The sequence below is a fragment of the Erythrolamprus reginae genome, chromosome Z (genome assembly GCF_031021105.1).
Source record: "Erythrolamprus reginae isolate rEryReg1 chromosome Z, rEryReg1.hap1, whole genome shotgun sequence".
NCBI classification, from domain to species: Eukaryota; Metazoa; Chordata; class Lepidosauria; order Squamata; family Dipsadidae; genus Erythrolamprus; species Erythrolamprus reginae.
In genome coordinates, this window is record NC_091963.1 from 51742918 (window position 1) to 51765807 (window position 22890).

At 46.2% G+C, this 22890-nt stretch overlaps 1 protein-coding gene across 4 annotated transcripts in view; it reads left to right on the plus strand.

Moving 5' to 3' along the window:
• The window catches only part of UBE2E1 (ubiquitin conjugating enzyme E2 E1), a 78843-nt gene that overhangs the window by 49524 nt on the left and 6429 nt on the right, over window positions 1-22890 (plus strand). For all 4 annotated transcript variants that reach the window (XM_070727862.1, XM_070727860.1, XM_070727859.1 and 1 more), the window contains exon 4: window positions 350-482. In XM_070727862.1, the coding sequence (XP_070583963.1) occupies window positions 350-482 (133 nt within the window). The remainder of the gene's footprint in view (window positions 1-349; window positions 483-22890) is intronic.

The following is a 22890-nucleotide window of genomic DNA, read 5'->3' on the forward strand; positions in this document are numbered from 1 at the left end:
AGCAGGTTGGGAATTGATCGCAAGCCTGCTCTGGAGAGGATCTCAGTGTAAGGCATCTTATCCTGCCACCGGATCCTCAGGATTCTATGAAGGCAGGTCATGTGGAAGTAGTTCAGTTGTCTTGCCTTAAAGTGCATCGGGAAGACCAGTATTACTATTTTTCCCTTCAGCATCACCACAGATGTGAGCTTTCTGTGAGATTATCAATATACATTGCTAGTTGTCAGTCCCTATTTTACAGTATTAATTTTATAATGAATATGTTTACAGGATTTGAGTTACTTTTCATACACATTTAAGTCTTATTAAAACTAACCCATGTCACTTTTTTGTCTTGTTTAATTTATAGTGCTGGCCCAAAAGGTGATAATATCTATGAATGGAGATCAACAATTTTAGGACCTCCAGGTTCAGTATATGAGGGTGGCGTTTTCTTTCTCGACATTACATTTACACCAGAATATCCCTTCAAGCCTCCAAAAGTAAGAAATGCACCACATGGTTTTATTAGCTTCTAATGCATCTGTATGCATTAATATTTTATATACTATTGGTATAATTTAATTCCCTTTATTATTTAATATTTCCCCCCTTTGAAAATGCAGCTCTTTAACTAATGGGTAAGTACTACATCAGGAGTCTGCAATGTTAAACACACAAAAAGGCATTTGGACCAGTTTCTCACAGAAAAGGAGTCACAAAACTTGGCTGGGCCTGCCAATTTGACAGCACGCACTTCCATCCAGTCTTGTGACCCTCCAGCCACACCCCTAGCTGATCATTAGGGCAGGGAACCCTTGTTAAACACCAGGAGCAACAAAACCCTTTTGACATCTCTCCCCCCATTCCCGTATCTCTCTATGTCTTCCCCCCCCTCTCTGTATCTACTGTAAGTCTCTCTCCTCCTCTATTTCTCTCCTCTCACCCTCTCTCTATATCTCTGTGTATATCTACCTTTCTGTGTCTGTCTTCCTCCTCTGTCTTTCTTTGTGTCTTTCTCCTCTCTCTTTCACCCATTCTATCTCTCTCCTTCTGCCCTCTGTATCTCTCCCCCTCCTCTCTGTATCTATCCGTTATCTCTCCCCTTCTGTGTATCTTTCTCCACTCACTCACTCCATTGCTGTCTCTCTCTCCCACTCTCTCTGCCAGTCTTTCTCCCCGTGTGTGTTTCTATCTCCTCCCTCTCTATCTCTGTGTTTCTCCATGTCTCTCCCCCGTCTGTATCTGTGTCTCACACTCCCCCCTCTCTGTATCTCTCTCCTCATTGTATCTTCCCTCTCTCCTCTCTGTGTCTCTCTTCTCTCCCCCTCTGTATCTCTCTCTCTCTCTCTCTCTCTCTCTCTCTCTCTCTCTCTGTGTGTGTGTGTGAGAGAGAGACTGTCTTTGGGTCTCACTCTCAGAAAGCCCAAAGAGCTCTCCTTGGGGCTCTTCACTAATCCTTTTTCTTTCTTTTGGAAATCTGGACTGGCTGAGGAAAGAGCTCGAGCCATGGAGGCTTTCCTCCTCCTTCTCTCATCTCATGCACACCCTACTGGCCCCACCACAGCCAGTGAGAGGAGGAGGGAAGCCTCCGCAGCGACTTATGCTCATTCCTCAGCCAGACTGGATTTCCAAAAGAAAGAAAGTAAAGGAAGCAGCGAAGAGTCCCAAGGAGAGCACGCTGGGCTTTCTGAGAGTGAGAAGAGACACAGAGAAAAGAGTGAGATATATACAGAGAGAGAGACAGAGAGAGAGAGACCAGCTGAAGAGAAAGCATTTTTTGCAAGGGTCTTCCAGCTTTCTCCAAGTCTGACCCCTGGGGTGGGTGGGTGAGGCTCAGCAGCTGGCCATTGCAGGCTCGTTCCCTTTTCCATCATTCCTTCCTCTCATTCCCACTCTGCCAGCCCTCATGTTAACGAGTCCAGCAACAATCATGGCTGGATCGGGCCAGTGTCTTGGGGTGGGGAGCAGATTGCACATCTCCCTAAGCAACTGAGGCACCAGCGCCAACAACAGCCACAAGAAGCTTCAGCAAGAGTGAGGGGCCAGAGAATCAACCCAAGTGCTTCTTCATCCCCCGCCATTGCCCTTATCTTTTCAGGCCAGGCAAGGAATGACTGGGAGGGGAGGATGATAGATGGAGCCAGCTAGTGATGGGATAGGAAACTGCAGCTGAAGGCCCAAAGAGCCGCATGTGGCTCTAGAGTCACGGGTTGCCGACACCCATACTACAGGAATGATTGAAGCATATGCTATAATGATGGTGCAATAAGTTGCACTTGCAAAAATCTCTATCTGAAGTACTTAAGGATAAGATCATCATAGAATCATAATTCGGAAGGATTTTGGAGATCTTCTGATGCAATCTCCTCCTCACAGCAGGAATTTTGATAACATGCCAGACAAAGGACTGTCCAATCTTTGCTTGAAAATCTCCAGTAGAACATTCAGGGGACAGACTTTGCTTACTAGCTGTCATACCTAGGAAATACATCTGTATTTTGAATTTGAATTCTGAATGGATTTAATCTATCGGATGGCCAGTTGTTATCAATATAAATATAAATTATAGCTTGCTATAATTTAAATCATAGATTTAGAAAACAATTTATGGTAAGATTTTTTTCAATAAAGGCACATCTTTGTGATTTTCACATAAATTGTTTTTACAAATATTGTCAAAATTATGGATTTTGTTGGCTTTCAGATTACAGTGATCCCTCGATTATCGCGAGGGTTCCGTTCCAAGACCCCTCGCGATAATTGATTTTTCGCGATATAGCGGTGCGGAAGTAAAAACACCATCTGCGCATGCGCGCCCTTTTTCCATCGCCGCGCATGTGCAGATGGTGGAGCGACGAAAGTTCGGAGGCTGGCAATGGTTGTTTTTCATGCCGGCCCCCCCCCCCAGCGCCTCCGGGCTCCTCGCCGCTACCCCCCGCCCGCCCTATTCGCCCCTCTCACCGGCTTTCTTGGGGCACGAGTCCTCCTTCAGCAGCGCTTGTGGCAACGGCTTCTCGGCTTTTAGAATGCCCGCCTCCTTCCTTCCATCCCTCCCTCCTTCCTTCCCTCCTTCCTTCCCTCCCTCCTTCCCTCCTTCCTTCCTTCCCTTCTCTCCTTCCCTCCCTCCCTCCTTCCCTCCTTCCCTCCTTCCTTCCCTTCTCTCCTTCCCTCCCTCCCTCCTTCCCTCCCTCCCTCCTTCCCTCCTTCCTTCCTTCCCTTCTCTCCTTCCCTCCCTCCTTCCCTCCTTCCTTCCTTCCCTTCTCTCCTTCCCTCCCTCCTTCCCTCCTTCCTTCCCTTCTCTCATTCCCTCCCTCCTTCCTTCCCTCACTCCCTCCTTCCCTCCTTCCTTCCCTTCTCTCCTTCCCTCCTTCCTTCCCTTCTCTCCTTCCCCCCTTCCTTTCGTAAAAAGCACTTAAACAATGACAGAATAAAAAACCCCAGCCCTCACCTGTTTGAATTTCATTCACTCAGTCATTCATTCATTCTTCTGTATGCCACTCAGTCCCAACACTTTCAACCCACAAATTACCATTTCCCATCCCTTTAATTACTGTACTGTACCTCTACCTGTACCTGTACTGTACACATTGAATAACACACTTAGTCATCCTGATAGAAATAATAACAATATTTATTTACATTTTTACATTTTTTGGGGGGGGGTTAGCATAACTAGGATAAATCGGGATCTTCTTCTATCACCATGTCTACAATGGACGCTGCAGGTGATGGTGTGACAGACCTCTTGGTTTTTGTGACAAACATAGTTATGGGCAGTTGTTGGCACATTTTCTTTTTCTGGGCTAACATGGCTCTGTATGGTGCAAAGGTGTTGTCAAGGGAGGCCTTAAATTGTATAGAGCGAGTCATGTTGGGATCCCAAAGTTCCACCATGCATTGTACATTTGCAGCAGCTCTGTTCAGTTCTGCAAGCCGCTCAAGCGTTAGGCCAACATCTTCTTCTTCCTCAGCTTGTTTAGCTTCCGCTTCCTCCTCTTCTTCACTCGCTGACCTGGTCAGCTCCTCCAGATCTTTGTCTGTCAGCGGTAGGCCATGCTCATCAAGCAAACCATTGACTTCCTCTGGTGTCATGTCAATGAAGCCTTCTCCACCCAGTGCTTGTGCCAGCTTCACAGAGTTCTGGACTGCAGCATCTTGAATTTCTTCGGGAGCAAATCCCTTGTAATCATGCACCACTTCTGGCCACAATTTCCTCCAGCAGGCATTCATTGTCTGTGACTTCATATCCATTAAGGCATTCTGAATGTTCTTCAGACAAGATGCAATTGTGTACTGACGCCAGTAGGCCTTCAATGTGAAGTTTTCATCAGCATCCATTGCTTCCACGATGCTTCCAAGAGAATTGCGCGTGTACAGTGCCTTAAATGCGCGGATAACACCTTGATCCATCGGCTGGATAAGCGATGTGGTGTTTGGTGGCAAGAATTCGACTTGCACCCCATCATGTTCATGTGCCAGGTCATCATGGCTTCCAGCATTGTCCATTAGGAGAAGCACTTTGAAATTGAGTCATTTGGCAGCCAAATAAACCTGCACCTGTGGGATGAAGCACTGATGAAACCAGTCCCGCGTGAGGGGTTTTGTAATCCATGCTTTAGGATTATGCATCCAGTACACTGGCAATGCATTCTTATTTCTGTTCTTGAGGGCTCTTGGATTTCGTGACTTATAAATTAGCCCTGGCTTCATCAAAAAGCCTGCTGCATTCCCACACATGATCAAAGTCACTCTATCTTTCATGGCCTTAAAGCCAGGGGCTTTGGCTTCATCTTGCATCAAGAAAGTCCGTGAAGGCATCCTCTTCCAGAACAGGCCTGTTTCGTCCATGTTGAACACCTGTTCTGGAAGGTAGCCCCCTTCTGCAATTAGGTCTTTAAACGTGCGCTGGACGAAGTTTTCGGCTGCACCTGTATCTGCTGAGGCAGCTTCTCCATGCAATGACACACTCTTCAGGCCATAGCGCCGTTGAAATTTCTCAAACCACCCTTTGCTTGCTGTGAATGTGGCTGGAGCTGAAGAAGCAGAAGATGTTGATGGCTGGGGGTCTTCAGAGTCACCAGCACCTTCATCTACAGAGAATGACAGGAAAGGGAGAGAGAAGTGACTTGAATGAAAGCATACAGTCCTTTCCTCCCTCCCTCCCTCCTTCCTTCCCTCCCTCCCTCCTTCCTTCCCTCCTTCCCTCCCTCCTTCCTTCCCTCCTTCCTTAAAAAGCACTTAAATAATGACAGAATAAAAAACCCCAGCCCTCACCTGGGTTTCCCTCATCTGCATCGCCTCCTTCTGTGTCTGCAAGACGGTTGTACAGTTGCTGCGCCTTGGTTCGTATAGTGTTCGTATCCAAAGCAATGCTCTTTTTGCGGCAGTCTTGTACCCACACGGACAAAGCAGCTTCCATCTTCATAAGGCGTTTGTTTCTAGGCATCACCATTCTTTTTGCAGCCTTGTTGAACATTATCTGAGAAGTTTGCCTTATCTTCTTTTCGTCTTTCCGAATGTATCGCACAGTCGATTCGTTGATCCCATAATGCCGACCAACATCTACATTAGAACGTCCTGCTTTCAGCATGTCCAAAAGTTCAATTTTCTCCTTAATTGTCAGCATCTTCCTGCTCTTTTTAGCGTCGCCGCCTCCACTCCGCGTGCAACGTTTAGGAGCCATCTTCCAACAAGTCTTAACAAGTTCCAACAGTTCCAAAAGTTTCAAAGCACGCTGAGCAAACAACACTGATTGGCCGAGATTTCGGCCAACCAGCAATGGCAGACGTCAGTTTGGTGATGACGTGTGACGTCATCGGGCGGGAAAAACCGTGGTGTAGAAAAAAACCCGCGCACATATTTTTAATTTATTATTTTTTGAAAAATCGCAATATAGCGTTTCGCGAAGATCGAGATCGCGAAAATCGAGGGATCACTGTACAACCATCCATAGGTTTAGCTTTTTTTAACACCCCCCCCCCCCATATATATGGTTTTATATATATGGTTTTTCATCTGTTAGGATATACAAGGCAGTTTATTTTTTAAAAAGAAATTAAATCAGATAAAAGCGTAATAGAGTAACTAAGAATCATCAATAATATCCCACCCCATAATCTAAATAGAGTAAAGGGGCAGCAGATTGCTTATTTTTTATAAACATTACCTGGTTTATTAGTTTTAACCTACTTTCTGAATCTCATTAGTGAGCTAAATAAGCATATGTTCCTAAAAAGCAGCTTCACAGTGAGATGCTAGATTCTTATCTAAATAAGCAGCAGATTCTTTTTTTTTTGGGTGGGTGGGGATGATATACTGGATGCCTATGACACTGAAAAGATTAGAAGGTATGAAAATGGAGCATCTGTCAATTGACCGAGTGATGTAATAGCTAAATGTTAATAATCGTAATAATTATTAATTTAGCTATTACATCACTTGGTCAATTCAATTTTATTAATCATAGACCAACATAGAGTGGCCTTCCCTAAAATAATGTATTGAAGAGAGTGAAACCTATTACATCAGACAAAATAAGGTTTAACCAAAAAAGACTTCTTGGAGAGCACAACATACCAACACATTGAGATACTTGTATATCTAAGGATATCAAGTAATGTTATTCTTTTGCTGAGCTAGAAAACACACTAAATTTGTACCAAATACTTGGTTTCTCTGCTCAGAAGAGTCCAATGTGGGTTCAACTTTAGTCTGTTGCTAGGGATTGAGTTTTAAATATTTAATATTTAAATATTTAAATACTCAATTAGATAGCGCCCTCCAGCTGCCTAGCAGGTCAGTTTTTAAAACTCAGTTGTAGTGTAGGGACACAATTGTTTTTCCCCCTAGCTACTTGAGTTTAATTCAGGTTGGACTCTACTTTCTCTTCTATTTTCAGGTAAGTTATTAGATATTTGGATAAACTGCCTTTGCAAGCAGAATTAAAACCTGTGTGCCTGTCCTCCATGGATAGTACCCAGATAGAACCATAGGCATGCCCTGGCATCACAGTCCCTACTCTCCGAGAGTACTACTCTAGAAAGGACAGCTAACTGATGATATCTTGGGTTTCTGTCCTCCGTGTACACAAGCCTCTGCCTTACCAGCCTGTGCTTCCTACAGCTGCAAGGGTACGCCCCTCCACTGACTTCGGATAGATGTTCCGGGCAAGATTGTCATCTGTGCCTTTTTTGAGTATTTCATCTTTGAAGGATTACTCTTCACCATGGCTAATTGGCTCAGAGATCTTCACGGGCTGTTTTTCTCGCTTTCCCGCCATTATTTCAAAGCCACCAAGGTCATCGGCGACAGTTTAACTGCCCTCCACCATTTTAGAGCCGCCTATGTCACCAGTTGCTGGGTGACTGTCAGCAGTCTGGCATTTTTGATGCATGTGCAATGCAGATTTGAGCCTTTGCAGCAGCTACGCAATTTAAAACAAGCAGGTTCTCGGCTTCTCTTCTGCTTCTCGCTCCACCTAGCTTCCGGGAGCCATTTTGCAAACCACTGCTTCTCTTCTGCATGAATGGCTGTTCCGCTGATTGGCAAAGGTGTCCAGAATGTGAGTCCACTTATCTGTATCAGATTAGACCTTTTCTCTCTATCTCAAGCTAAATATGGCCGATATTCCAAAGCACCAACAGCCTGGGGAGGAGCCTGCAACAGCTCCTGCCCCTGCCAAAGCCAAAGACGAAGGCCAATCATCCAAGTCCAAGACTTCTCAAGCCTCAGTTTTTCTGAAGGAGGCTGAGTAAAGAATAAAGACCTGTTAAAAGTAGATGGAACAGGCGCAAAAGCAAGCCTTGGCTCCTCCATATTCCCAGGTGCAGTTTCCTTGGGCTTTGCCTGCTCATCAGATGGTCCTATCTTCATCTCAGCCCCCTGCCCCACCTTGATGTTACCTCACGTGGGGTCTACTGGGTCAGCTACAGAGAGGGATTGGTCCCCAGAACATCCTGTGGTTGTGCCACCTGCCTTACCTCCAGCTCATTTGACACCTGTGGGCGGGAGACTCCATCCCTCTTTAGCCCTCACCACAGTCAGGTCAGAGGCAAGCTTCCTTGGCCACATTTACTCCTATTGCTGCTGGACTGCGCCCAGGCATAGATGCTTGGCAACAACTTCCACCCTCTGTCCAAGATATGATTGCCAATGCATACTTGCAGGGCATTGCTACGGGCATGCAACAGTTTCACCTGCTAGAGTGGCACCTCAGGAAATGTGGTCCAACATGCCTCCACAGTATTCTTGCCAGGACTCTCTGACAGGAGATCTGGTAGCAAGGGAAGACAAGAGTGAGCTTGATGATGACCTCTCTAAAGATGAGGAGACCACCCCTGATCAATCGGCTGGTTTTCACAGGCCTGTTTAAACCTTCCTTATTCAAGACACTATTACATAAGGCCAAGGTGACTGCAAATTTGGGGAGTGCCACAAAGGCCTTGGAGCAATCGATGGGTATAGACCTGTCCTGAACCTGAGTGGGAGTCGGACTTTATCCTGTCTTCAAAAATTTTCATCAACAACATCAAGCGTATCAGAGCTTGCATTTGCGGAAGTTAGCCTGTTTGTGCCCAGGCAGCAAACCAGTCCAGCCAGCCAAAGACCAGTAGAAATGGAGTTGAAGTCTTCAATGAAACACAGCAGCAGTAGGAAGTTGTGGAAAAATATATTTACTTCTTTATACTACTACTACTACTACTACTACTGTCTATACTGTACATACAATAAACTAATATCTTACTAGTACCTTGCTACAACTATCTTAGTTCAATAACTCACAGGAACCAACTTTTACAGTGTTACAGATTCTTCAAAGCATACTTCCACGAACAGCAACAGCACACAGCTAAGAGTGAACAGACGGAGAGAAAGAGCAGGGAGCTCTTGCCTAGTTAAATACTTTTCACATAACTGCTAGGTTGCTGCACGCTCAACTGCCTCTGAATGACTCAGCATTCTTACCTGAGGCCTACTTTCTGCATTATGATATTACCTAGGGATTTTTAATTTCTGATACCCCTTCTAATATCGTAATGCAGAACTACCCAACTTGTTTATCAAGGCATTACATTTGCATACATTTTCATTGTTGCATTTACCTTCTTCATATACATCATTTTTAATCAATCCGGATACTACAAGTTGTGTTACATTTTGTACTTTAACAATATACAAACTTCATTTCGTTGCCTTCCTGTACCTTCACTTATTTCCACAATTATACAAGCTGTTTCCTGGTTTTTAAAGGACAAAGCAGCCCTGGGATCATCCAGCAGCAGGCCCAGGATCGTCGGCTACTGAATGCAAGTTCTACAAGTTTGGCCCGGATATTGAGGATCTCCTCCAATTTCTGCTTGTGGATCAGCCTGTGACCAGCCTTATTTCCAACATTTTGGTCCCAGATGATATGGCGGAGGGTCTTAATAATAATAATAATAATAATAATAATAATAATAATAATAATAATAATAATAAAAATAATTTATTAGATTTGTATTCCACCCCTTTCTGAGGACTCCAGGCAGCTTAAACCATATGATCACAAGGCAGAGAACCTTATTTGTAAATCACACCAGATGGTTGCATGGGCCCTATGCACAGCTTTGGCGGCCTCCTTTTTCAACCATACATGTATTATGTGATTACGGGACATGCAATCTAGATTGGGCCCTGACGATGTGAGGCTCTGCCAGGACTTGAATAAGTTGCTAGCTGCGGCGGAGTTCTTTGTCGATAGAACCTTAAATTCTGCAAGGTTTGCATTTAGGTCCATGGCTGCCATGATGTCTTCCCACCGCCTCTTATGGCTCAGGAGTAAATTGATGACAGTCCAAATAACAGTGTTGCCCTTGTTCTCAGGGAGTTCCACTATGAAATCCATCGCTATTTCTTCCCAGGTCTACTAGGGTTGGTGACTTGCTGCAGCAATCGGGGGGGTGGGGGGCGTGCGTCCTGACTATCTTAACTGGCAAATCCGGTTCTCTGCCTCTCTGACTTGCCACATCATCAAGCTCAGGGGACCCCTCATTATGCAATTTAGAAGGTGATCTTGCTGCTTCTCCCTCCTCCATCCCTTTTGAGATGCTATCAATAAACTGCCGATCACTAGGGAACAAATGGTCACATTCCCCTCCAAACTCAGCTTGGAAAAACAGCGGGCCAGTAGCAGGCACTGAAGCAGGAAGAAGGAGGGTGAACCAGGAGTGGAATCACTCCACTGGGAAATCTCTGCTGAAAAAGAAGTCTTCCTCTCTGCCTTCTCTCTACCTCTGCCTCCTTTCGAGCAGTCCAGTGCAGGGATTCACTGACTTCCTCTTTTGTATCATAACAAAAGATGATCTTGGACTCTGAGAAAGGAATTAGTTTTGGTTATCAACTTCTCTCTTACCCCTCCCAATTCTCTTATGCTGTGTTACTATGGCAGGCCAAAGCCCCTTAACTCCACATGATGGCTTTCGGCCTGACAGGGTGCTGCCCTTTGGGCTCTCCTCACCCCCAGGATGTTTACCAAGTTCCTAGAAGTAGTGACAGCAGACCTAAGGACCCACTCGGTCCATCTCCAAACATACCTCGATGACATTATCATCCTCTCGAGGTCCCCCAAGCAGGAGCATGCCGATCTTCACATTATAATACAATCATTCCACAGTATTCTATTCCTGGACTGAGCCCTTCCAGAAGTTGGAAGCCATGTTTGTCTCCTTCCTCCTAGCTTCCAAGGGCCAGACGGTTTCTTCTCAGATAATAAGTCATTGGTTCAGATCCTGCATTACTGAGGGTTACCATTATCAGTCGCAGCCACTTTCGGCGGGTTCACTCCCCATTCCACATAGAGGGCAGCCACCTCAGTGGCATGGACAACTCAAGCCTCAGTGGAAGACATCTGTTGTGCTGCTACATGGTCTTCCCCATCGACTTTCATTCGACATTATCGCTTAGACTCCTTTGCATCTGCAGCGGCTGCCCTTCGCAGAAGAGTTCTTCAATATGTTTGTGCTCCTCCTGCTCCCTCCTTCCCTGTCTGATTAAGCGTGGGTATATCCCACATTATATCTTCTCAGCAGTACATGGGTATATCTCTTGAACAGAGCATTATAGAAGAACTGTTAACTTACTTGAACGGTCTTCTCGATGCGCTTTGAGGAGAGTCAAACCCGCCTGGCCTGATTGGCCCAGGGTTGCAGTTCTGAGCATTACAGTTTCTGGTTTGACTTTATTGTTCACTTTCTATGCCGTCATTTAAAACTGACTTGCTAAGGCAGCTAGAGGGTGCTATCTAATTGAATATTTAAATATTTAAAACCCAGTCCCTAGCAACAGATTAGAGTTGAACACACATTGGGCATTCCCCGCAGCACATCGAGAAAATTGTTCAGGTAAGTCAATGTTTCTTTTCTTCTATTGCTGACTTATAGAAATACCATTTTTATTTTGGCCATTGTGACCTAATATTTATTCAATGCAATCTTGTATACTAATTTATCCAGTTTTGGAAGATTCCTAACAGTTCAAGTTTTGTCAAGTGAAAATTCATTTGAAGCAGATAAGAACTATTTGATATTTTTCTTAAAAAATAGAAGCAGTACCTTGTTATTCTTGATATTCATTCAATTATTTTAAAATTCATAGAATTATTCTGATAATTTAAATCATGATCTTTATCAGAATCTCAGTGAATTTACAAGGTGCTTTGTTGCCTATAAAATCAATGTACAGTGGTACCTGTATGCCTCTACTTAAGAACCTTTCTAGATAAGAACCGGGTGTTTTTGCCTCTTCTTAAGAACCATTTTCTACTTAATAACCTAAGCCAGGAAAAATTCCCCAGGAAATTTGAGAACAGCATGAAGTCTCGGCCAGTTTTCTGCCATTCCCCCTTTAATCCCGGCCATCATGGGCTTTTCTGGGCTGCCAGAGCAGCCTTTCGGTGGCACTTAAGGAGGCTTTGGCGGTCCAGAGCGAACAAAGCATTTTCCTTTCTCTGGGCACTTGGAGAGGAAATAAACCTCTGCCAGCGCCCAGAGAAAAGAAACGTTCCATTCGCTCTGGGCAGCCCAGAGCAAACACAGTGTTTTCCTTTCTCTGGGTGCTTGGAGAGGGAATAAACCACTTCACTGTGGTGACTCCCTCATGCTGCCTCCCATACACCTGGTGCAAGGTTGCCTCCCGGAGCGTCTGGGCGCAGAAAGGCAAAAGGGGCCGCTTCACCCTGGCCAGATCAACTTGGCTTCAGCCAAACTGAGGAGTCACTACAGTGAAGGAAAGGCACAGGCTACAAAGTGAGCGAGTGAGAAGAGAAGGGAGGGGATCTCTTCAGCATGGGAAAGAAGAGGAAGCAGGTAGCAGCAGGAGCAGCCGCCGCCTTTTGGTCAAAGGAGTGGGAGATTCCTCCCTCTCGCCCACCTGGATTTCTCTCTCTTGTGCAATATATGGGAGGCAGCCTCGCACCAGGTGTATGGGAGGTGCATGCTCCTCCTCGCCACCTCAGAGTCCCTCTTTTTTTAAAAAAAAAAAGCCTTAACGTTTTGGATTTTTTTGATTCCCCTCACCTCACCTTCTTCCTTTGGCAGTGACTGTCCTCCTCCTCTTCCTCCTCCTCCTCCTCCCACCCAAATTCCGAGCTTTTATTTCTTTCCTAATGGGTTTGCACACATTATTTCCTTTTACATTGATTCCTATGGGAAAAATTGCTTCTACTTACAAACTTTTCTACTTAAGTACCAGGCCACGGAACGAATTAAGTTCTTAAGTAGAGGTACCACTGTATTTGTAAATATTGTACTTCTTAATTGTGATTGAAAATATATTTGTGTAGTGAAATAACTTCAAGATTCCCCCCCCCCCCCGAAATTTAGCTAAAATTGTAGGGCGCAATGCTTTAGAAACCTCAGTGGTACAGTATCTGAAATCTTAGTATCCCTAAGAGATGGAGCAGGTAAAGTGAAACCACTCAGATAAAGAATGTTATAAAAGTTAGCATTAGTTACATAGAATGAAGAACTAGAATAGCCAATTTTGGCAGGTGGTTTTTTTTTGTAAAGTCCAGGGTTTTTTAATGTAATATTTATATATAATTTGGTTTTAATGAGAAGCTTGATTTAAATAATATCATACTAGTACATTAATGTCATAGTGATTATTTGACTTGTTTATTGTATGTACTTTTTGGATTGGGCTGCATAGAAATCAATTAAATTAAATTAAATTACATGTAGACTTTTAATTAGTCCTTTTTTCTTCCTTTCCATTATATTTAATTAGTGTAGCACTTTTTTTATTATATTCATTTTTATTGATGATATTGCTCTTGTAGTTGTTAGTATTTTGCTTAAGCTATAAAATATTTTTAAAATACAGTGGTACCTCAAGATATGAACCCCTCGTCTTACGAACAACCCGAGATACGAACCCGGGGTTCAGAAAATTTTTGCCTCTTCTTACGAACTTTTTTCGTCTTACGAACGCCAAACCCGAACTTCCGGGTTCGGCGTTCGGGAGACTGCTGGGAAGCCCCGCAGCCCAGCTGTCACCTTTTAAAACACCCCCCGGCTGTTTTAAAGGTGACAACCGGGCGGTGGGGCTTCTCGGCGGCGGCGGCAGGTTCGTAAGATGGAAAACGTTCGGGAGGCCGCTTTGGGTTTTTGGCTGGGAGGGAGGGCAGGAGGTGCGGCGCTGGGGGAGGGAGTCAGGAAGGTCCTCCTGCTCCCCCCTCCCAGTGAAAAACACAAAGACGGTCTGCCGCCGGAGACCCCTTTGTATTTTTGGCTGGGGGGGAAGCAGGAGGCGCAGGATCGGGCTGGCGGCGGGCGTGGGAAAAGGCAGCAGGTCTGGGACACCCCCCACCCCAGCACTTTGAATCCCGCCGCTTCTGCTGGATACGGGCGATGGGCGGGGTGAGCTGCCACAGCCCCTGGCTTCCGCGCCGCTCGTCCCACCCACCGCCCATATCCAGCAGAAGCTGCTGGATTCAAAGTGCTGGGGTGGGGGGGCTGTCGGGACACCCCCCACCCCAGCACTTTGAATCCCGCCGCTTCTGCTGGATACGGGCGATGGGCGGGGCAAGCTGCCACAGCCCCTGGCTTCCGCGCCGCTCGTCCCACCCACCGCCCGTATCCAGCAGAAGCTGCTGGATTCAAAGTGCTGGGGTGGGGGGCTGTCGGGACACCCCCCACCCCAGCACTTTGAATCCTGCCGCTTCTGCTGGATACGGGCGATGGGCGGGGCGAGCTGCCACAGCACCTGGCTTCCGCGTCGCTCGTCCCACCCACCGCCCGTATCCAGCAGAAGCTGCTGGATTCAAAGTGCTGGGGTGGGGGGGGCTGTCGGGACAAGCCGCGCACAAAGGCCGAGGCGAGGCTGAGCAGGAGGAGAAGCCAACCAGCGAGGCGGTGGGCTGGGAGCCGCAGGTGAAAGGAGCTCGGGCATCGGAGCGTGGCGCCAGGCATTGTTCTCCGGACCCCGCCCGCTCAGCCCCGCGGTGGCCCTTTCCCTCTCCAGGCTGCGGGCGGGTTCCGGAGAACAATGCCCGAGCTCCTTTCGCCTGCGGCTCCCAGCCCACCGTCTCGCTGGTTGGCTTCGCCTCCTGCTCAGCCTCGCCTCGGCCTTTGTGCGCGGCTCCTCTGCCGGAGCTCTGCTGCGCGCGCCCCTTCGCAGCCCCCTCGCTCCTTGTCCCAACAGCCCCCCCACCCCAGCACTTTGAATCCAGCAGCTGGGCTGAGCGGGCGGGGTCCGGAGAACAATGCGTTTGGAGGCCACTGGAAAGCCGCGCGGCTGTTTTAAAAGGTGACAGCCGGGCTGGGGGGGCTTTCCAGCAGCCTCCAAACGCCAAACGTGGAAGTTTGGGTTTGGCGTTTGGCTTCGGGAGATGGCTGGGAAGCCGCGCGGCCGTTTTAAAAGGTCACAGCCGGGCTGGAAGGGTTGCTGGGAAGCCCCCCAGCCCGGCTGTGACCTTTTAAAATAGCCGCGCGTGTTCCCAGCCATCTCCCGAAGCCAAACGCCAAACCCAAACTTCGCTCCTGTCCTGGCTAAATCGTGTGGCAGTAAACAGGCTTTGGGGTTTTGGCTGGGGGGAGAAGTAGGACCTTCCTAACTCCCTCCTTCCCAGCCAAAACCCCAAAGCATGTTTGCTGCCACACGATTTAGCGGCGAAGTGACGTGAAGGGATGGAAAGCTGAAACCGCCCGGGTTCAGCTCCCCATTCCTCCACGTCACTTCGCCCTGAATGCTTCTTGGCCGCCTGGCAGAGCGCTCGCAGCCAGCGGGCGGCGGCGGCGGGGGGGGGGGGAAGCCTCGCGGGGAAGCCGGGCAAGAGCGATCTTCTGCCGGCCAGGGGCGAGCGGTGGGGAGTCGCCAATGGCCGGCAGAAGATTGCTCTTGCTGACCTGATGTCTCGCGGTGAAGCCGGGCAAGAGCGATCTGCCGGCCATGGGCGACTCCCCGCCGCTCGCCCATGGCCGGCAGAAGATCGCTCTTGCCCGGCTTCCCCGCAAGGCATCAGGTCAGCATTCTGGACGGGCGGGCGGCGGGCGAGGAGGGGGGGAAGCCTTGCGGGGAAGCCGGGCAAGAACGATCTTCTGCCGGCCATGGGCGACTCCCCGCCGCTCGCCCATGGCCGGCAGAAGATCGCTCTTGCCCGGCTTCCCCGCGAGGCAGCAGGTCAGCATCCTGGGCAGGCGAGCGGCGGGGAAGCCGGCGGCTGTGGCAGCTGCTGCCCCCCCCCCGGCTGTTTTAAAAGGTGACAGCTGGGCGGCAACGTTTTTTTGCGGGTTTGGTTTTTTTTGTTGCACGGATTAATAGACTTTACATTGTTTCCTATGGGAAACAATGTTTCGTCTTACGAACCTTTCGTCTTACGAACCTCCTCCTTGCACCAATTAAGTTCGTATCATGAGGTATTACTGTCCTAATGTTGTTAGTATGAAGATTCGGAAATTTGATACTTTGTCTATGTTATAGGGGTTTTCTTCCAAGTGTCAAATTCTTGACGGACACCATCTTCTTAGGAAATAGATTTCTTCCAGAATCCTTTTACCTAATTTTTTAAAGAAAATGGGCTAATATTATTGAATTGATTTCCTTTAGAATTTCCTCCCAGGTTCCTAAGAGATTTTCTCAATTTCTTATTCATAAGACATACATGAGTTAGTAAAAAAACATAGGAATGCCCAGCTAGTTAGAATGTACATCTCTGTCCACTTCTAAACATACAATTATAGAAAGATACATTTCCTTATTTTATGGTTACAGTCATTATGCCTGTAATGTCACCATTTTAAAATCTGGCGTGATAATGTATGTTATCATTGTGAGCTAACTTTTTACTTTTCAGAAAGACCCTCAAAATCATTTTATTTCAAACCTTTGGTCATTAAGAGTATTTTGGTGCATATCAACTTCATAATTTTGTTTCTAATCAAAAACATATAAAAAAATACATAATTCATTTTATATTGGCTTGTCTATGTATACTCTCTGAAGCTATGTAGATAGATTTAGATTTAATTGGATTTGTATGCCGCCCCTCTCCGAGGACTCGGGGCGGCTCACAGCATGTACAGAAAACAGGAAACAATAATAACAATCCAATTTATACCTTAAAAAACAATCTTAAAATTCTAATTAAAAACTGTCAGTATCATTCATTCAACAGTCAAACTAAAGCATTCATCGGTCAGGGGGGAAAATCTAAGGAAACCCAGGCCTGACAGCAAAGATGAGTTTTTAAACTTTTTTGGAAGACGAGGAGGGTGGGGGCAGTACGAATCTCCTGGGGGAGCTGATTCCAGAGGGCCGGGGCCCCCACAGAGAAGGCTCTTCCCCTAGGTCCCGCCAGCCGACATTGTTTGGTCGACGGGACCCTGAGGAGACCGACTCTGTGGGACCTCACCGGTCGCTGGGATTTGTGCAGTAGAAGGCGGTCTCAGAGATAGTCTGGTCCTATGCCATTTAGGGCTTTATAGGTCATAACCAACACTTTGAATTGTGTCTGGAAACAAATTGGTAGTCAATGCAGTCCACGGAGTGATGGTGAGATGTGGGCATTTCTTGGAAGGCCCAAGACTGCTCGTGCGACTGCATTTTGGACGAGCTGAAGTTTTCAAACACTCTTCAAAGGTAGCCCCATGTAGAGAGCATTGCAGTAGAGCCAGTTTATTGGTAATAAATAATATTTAACCTAGTACAGTGGTACCCCTACCTAAGAACGCCTCTACATAAGAACTTTTCTAGGTAGGAACCGGGTGTTCAAGATTTTTTGCCTCTTCTTAAGAACCATTTTCTACTTAAGAACCCGAGCCCAGAAAAATTTCCCAGGAAATTTGAGAGCGGCATGAAGGCCCAGTCAGTTTCCTGCCTTTAATCTCAGCCATCTCGGGCTTTTCTGCCTTTAATCCTGGCCAACTCAGAGCCTTTCGGTGGTGTTTAAGGAGGCTTTGGCAGTTCAGAATGAACAAAGCATTTCCCTTTCTCTGGGCACTTGGAGAGGGAATAAATCTCTGCCAGCACCCAGAGAAAAGAAACACTCCCTTCGCTCTGGGCATCCCAGGGCGAACAGAGCGTTTTCCTTTCTCTGAGCGCTTGGAGAGGGTATAAACCACTTCGCTGTGGTGACTCCCTCGTGCTGCTTCTCATACACCTGGCACAAGGTTGCCTCCTGGAGCGTCTGGGTACTTCTCCCCGGCCGGATCAACTTGGCTTCAGCCAAACCGAAGAGTCACCACAGTGAAGGAAAGGTGCCGGCTATAAAGTGAGCATGGGAAAGGAAGCAGGTAGCAGCAGCAACAGCAGCCGCCTTTCGGTCAAAGAAGTGGGAGGTTCCCCCGTCTCGCCTGCCTGGGTTTCTCTCTCTGGCGCAGTGTATGGGAAGCAGCCTCGTGCCGGGTGTATGGGAGGCAGGTGCTCCTCTTCGCTGCCTTAGAGTCCCTCTTTTTTTTAAGCCTTAAAGTTTTGGATTTTTTTGATTCCCCTCATCTCACCTTCTTCCTTCGGCAGCAACTGTCCTCCTCTTCTTCCTCCTCCTCTCACCCAAATTCGGAGCTTTTATTTCTTTCCTAATGGGCTTGCACGCATTATTTGCTTTTACATTGATTCCTATGGGAAAATTGCTTCTATTTACAAAGTTTTCTACTTAAGAACCTGGTTATGGAACGAATTAAGTTCTTAAGTAGAGGTATCATTGTATTGGGCTCTGGTTTGTTTTAATTTAAAGCATGATATTGACATTTGTACTTTTTCATGTAACAAAATTATTTAAGTCTTCATCATTTCTGGCTGTCAGATTGATATTATCACATAACTAAGATTGATACCTAGCTTTTTAAATTCTAATTTCCTGTAGACCAATATTTCAGGGGGGGGGATAAGTTTTTTTATTTTTCTGCACCTTAAAATATAACTGAAAATGCATAATATCATCATAATCAATCATATCTAAGAATATATAAGTGTATCTATATTTTGAATGCATATATATCTAAAAACATCTTACATAATAAATTCATAATTCAAGAAGTAAGTTGTGTCTAAAAACGAAAGATTAAGTCAGTCTAGATTAAAATAAAGAAAAAATATTAAAATAAAGAAAAAAGAAAACAGAACCGAATAAAACATTAAATTCAAAATTCAAAATTTAACTTCTAATAATCATTTTTATATCTTAATTCCTTTAAGTCTGTGTTACTTTATCAACTGCTGCCACCATTTCTCTTTTTTGTCATCTAGGTTTTTATTTCTAATTCCTTTAAATTGCTTTCAGAATATTAATAGATTTATCAATTTTCATTTTCAATCCATTCATAAATTTTATAAAATTCTATATCTTCTATGTCTTTAATTTTCATAGTAAGCTTATTCATTTCAGCACCATCCATAATCTTCCTTAGTACTTCTCTATCTGTTGGTATTCTACTCAATTTGCAATTCTGTGCATACACAATTCTAGTTGCAGTTAAAATGTGAACAATTAAATTAGGCAAAATGCCTAATAAAAATATTTGTGGTTTTAACTCAGTATTCTGTTTCACAATTTTCTCAACCAAAATCTGAATTTTTATCTAACCTCTTTTAGCTTCTGTACAAGTCCACGTGTGATAAAAGGAACCAGGTGCATGGCTATAATTCCAATATTTCATTGATTTATCTTTAAACAGTTTTGCTATTTTCTCTGGTGATATATGCCATCTGTAAAACATCTTATACATGTTTTCTCTAAATGCTTTTGACATTGTCATTTTATAATTCTTTTCCCATAATTGTTGCCATTCATGTCTATTGTATGACCTATATATCTCATCCACCTTATCATAGTCTCTTTCACCTGTTCGAATTCTAAATCAGTGGACAACAACAGTGGACAACTGTTGGAAGGTTGTAGAGAAGATGGTGGCACTCCAACGATCCTTGGATGAAGCTGATTATTTGGGTCCCTTGCAGTCTGGATTCAGAGCCAGCTACAGCACTGAAACTGTTTTGTTTGCACTGTTGGATTATCTCTGGTGGTCCTGGGATAGGAGATAGTCCTCTGTCCTGGTACTTCTTGACCTCTCAGGGGCTTTTGATAATATCATTTCCGGTTCCAGTGGGGCAGCAAGGAGGAGGAGGGGAGGAACGGCTGCTCCCTGAGACAACGGGTGAAACATCTCGGATATAGGCAATAAATCATGTCAGCGAGCTTACTCCTTAGCAAATTTGGCTGGGTGAGTTGTTTCTGTTTCTGAAGCTCCCTGCCCGACGTCTTCCCTTGCGATTAGAGAGCTGCCTGGACTGCAAAAGATCAGGAGGCAGTCAGCTGTACTGTGGAAAATGGCAGCCGCTGTTTAGGACTTGCTGACTCATTGACCCATGCTGCTTTAAGATTTAAGATTGATTGCTGCTGCTTTAAGATTGATTGAGCGGTGGGAGATCGAGTGAATAAGAAGCCCCAGGTTTGGTGGATTGGATGGAGAGGACATTGCTGACGGTATGCAAGGCCCCCCAGATGGACCTAGACGCTGGAGCGCTGGTTGGTGGGGGCACTCGGTGTTGGAAAGTCTGCCGGATGATGGGCCTGCAAGAGAGACTAGGCCGGGCCGCGGCGGTGGAAGAGACCGTCGCGAGAGGATTGAAAGCCGAGGGCGATGTCAAGGTTGCACCGAGGCCGCGTGGGAGTGCCCAGGAGCATTCGGAGGTGCTTTGAGGGCGATTGGAGGATGATTGGAGGTGTTGGGAGCATTTGGAGGCTGTGCCACGCCGCTAGGCGAGTGGGAGTTGGAGGTGTTGCCCGAAAGAAGCGGTGTTACTGGGATCTAACTGGAGGCCAACCAGCGAGGAACGGAGGTGCTTCGAGAACCAGGATAGAAAGAAAGACCTGGGAGTGCCGACCGGTGGCAGTGGCCGGCACCAAAGAGCCTGGGGGACAGGGTAATTAACAACTGGCATACCCAGGACTCGGACATCTCCCCCCCCCGGACATCTCCCCCCCCACTTTTAGGGGGCATTGAATTAATTTTAGATCCTAAGCAACTCTTGACTTTACCATTGAGAACTTGGTACCATTTTTGCTACTTTGCTGCTGACCTTATTTAATCTAATGGACTGATGTATTGTATTTTTCCCTAATGAATTTTAATCTATTTCCTATTTTTTTAACCTTCGATTGCAATGGCCAGAGGGGCTCCTGTACTCCTTTCCTCCTCTAGCCCTGATTCCCAGGGTGATCCACAAGCTGATATAGGAGGGGGCGGACCTGGTACTGGTGGCTCCATATTGGCCACGCAGGGCCTTGTTGCAGACCATGTGACTCTATCTGCCTTCCCGCCTTGGCGCCTTTCCATGTCATCAACTTCACTCAGCGAAGGGGTCAGTCTCCCATCCTGACCTTCTCTGGATGAAACTGACCACCTGGCACTTGAAAGGCTTACCTTAATCAATCGCCAGGTGCCTCCAGGAGCAATGGGAGTTGATTCTTGACAGCAGACTAGCTCCCACCCAGTAAATCTACACCTCTACATGGCACACCTTTTTCTAAGTGGTGCAAGGAAGTTCGGTGCTCCCCTACAGACTTGATAGTGGGTCAAATACTAGGTTTTCTGTCTGAAGGGTTTCGCAAACGTCTAGCTTCCAATACCCTCAAACGCCAAGTGGCAACCTTGTCTTCAGTATTGGCCTGTGCAGACCTTTCGCCCTTATCCCAGCAGCCCTTAATTAAGAGACTTTTGAGGGGTGCCTCCCTATGCAGCCCTCCAGTAGTCTACCGTTTTCCAACGTGGAATGTAACCAAGGTCTTGGACTCCTTAACTAAGTCTCCCTATGAGCTGCTCCGGGATTGCTCCATCCACCACCCTACCCAGAAGGTGGCCTTTCTTGTAGCCATTACTTCAACCAGGAGGATCTCGGAAATGGCTGCGCTCTCAACTCGCAAGGACCTCTGTCTCTTCTTAACAGACAAAGTAGTCCTCAGGTTTGATCCCTCCTTCCTTCCCAAGATTATTCCTGCTACCATAAATCCCAAGAGCTCACCCTTCCCTCCTTTTGTTCTCGACCTGTCCATCCCTTACAATGGAAGTGGCACAACTTGAATGTCAGGCGTACCCTACGTATTTACCTGAAGCACACAGAAGGGTGGAGAAGGTCCGAGGCCCTTTTATTTCCTATCTCCCTGCCTCTATGGGTAAGAACATCTCTTCCACCACCATAAGCAGGTGGATCAGAGCTGTCATCACTAAGGCCTATGATCTGTCCTCATCCCCTCGTCCCCAGGGTATCACAGCTCATTCCACCAGAAGTGCAGCTGCTTCGGCTGCCCGGTCCATTCAGGCTTCTTTAGAGGGGGTTTGCAGAGCAGCTATCTGGTCTTCACTGACCACCTTTATTAAACATTATAAGATAGATACCTTTGCCTCTTCCGATGCTGCCTTTGGTAGAAGGATCCTACAGCAAGTAATCTCTGCTACTAACTCAGTTACCTAGAGATCCCTCCCTATGGGACTTAGGCTTTGGCTGGTCCCACTGACTGCTGCCTCCCCCTCTCTGGAGAATCAACCATTGTTTTCTCCTTACCTGAACAGTGATTCTCAGAAACGGAAACTGTTCAGGTAAGGAGAAAACAATGGTTGATTCTCACTTCATTAAGAGTGTTAAAATCTGGATGGGAAGCAAGATTAAAACTGAACCCTGACAAGACGGAATGCTTTTGGATTTAGAGCCTCTTGTTCTTGAATCTTTGCTTGTGGATGGCGTTGCACTCCCCAAGCAGATCTGATGTGTAATCTGGAGTTTCTCCTGGACTCACAACTCTTGGTAGCAGTCATGACCAGAAAGGCCTTTGCACAACTGAATATTGTGTGCCATTCCTATATCTATGGCCCCTTTTCACAATCATCCATGCCCTGTTCATCTCCAATTTGGATTATTGTATTGTGCTCTAGAAGAGCAACTAGAAGCTACAGTTAACTCAAAATGCAAGTTCAAGGTACTAGTTATGACTTTTAAAGCTGGAGTCCAGGATATTTAATGGACTGCAACAGGACATGATGTAGGTTTCAGCTTTCCAGGAAATACATTGGTGGGACCTTGGAAAAGGGCCTTTTCAGTGGTAGCTCCCTTATTTTGGAACATCATTCCTCCAGAGATATGATTGGCTTCCACCTTATTTATTTTCTGCAAGGCCTAGAAAGCATAGTTTTATCAGTGGGCTTGGGGATTCCATTTGGAGCCAATCAAGTAGATTGTCTGATTCTGTTCTTATCACCATAGAATTGGGAAGAGGTGGGGGGGGGGTGCTTTTAAGCTGGATTTTTAATGGCTGTCTTGCCCAGATGAAAAGTGAATTGCTGACAATGAACAAACAAACAAGTAACTGACCCGCCCTTTCTTTACAAGGGAAGCTGATAGTGGCATGTTTTAATTGCACTTCAAATCCTTAAAATATTT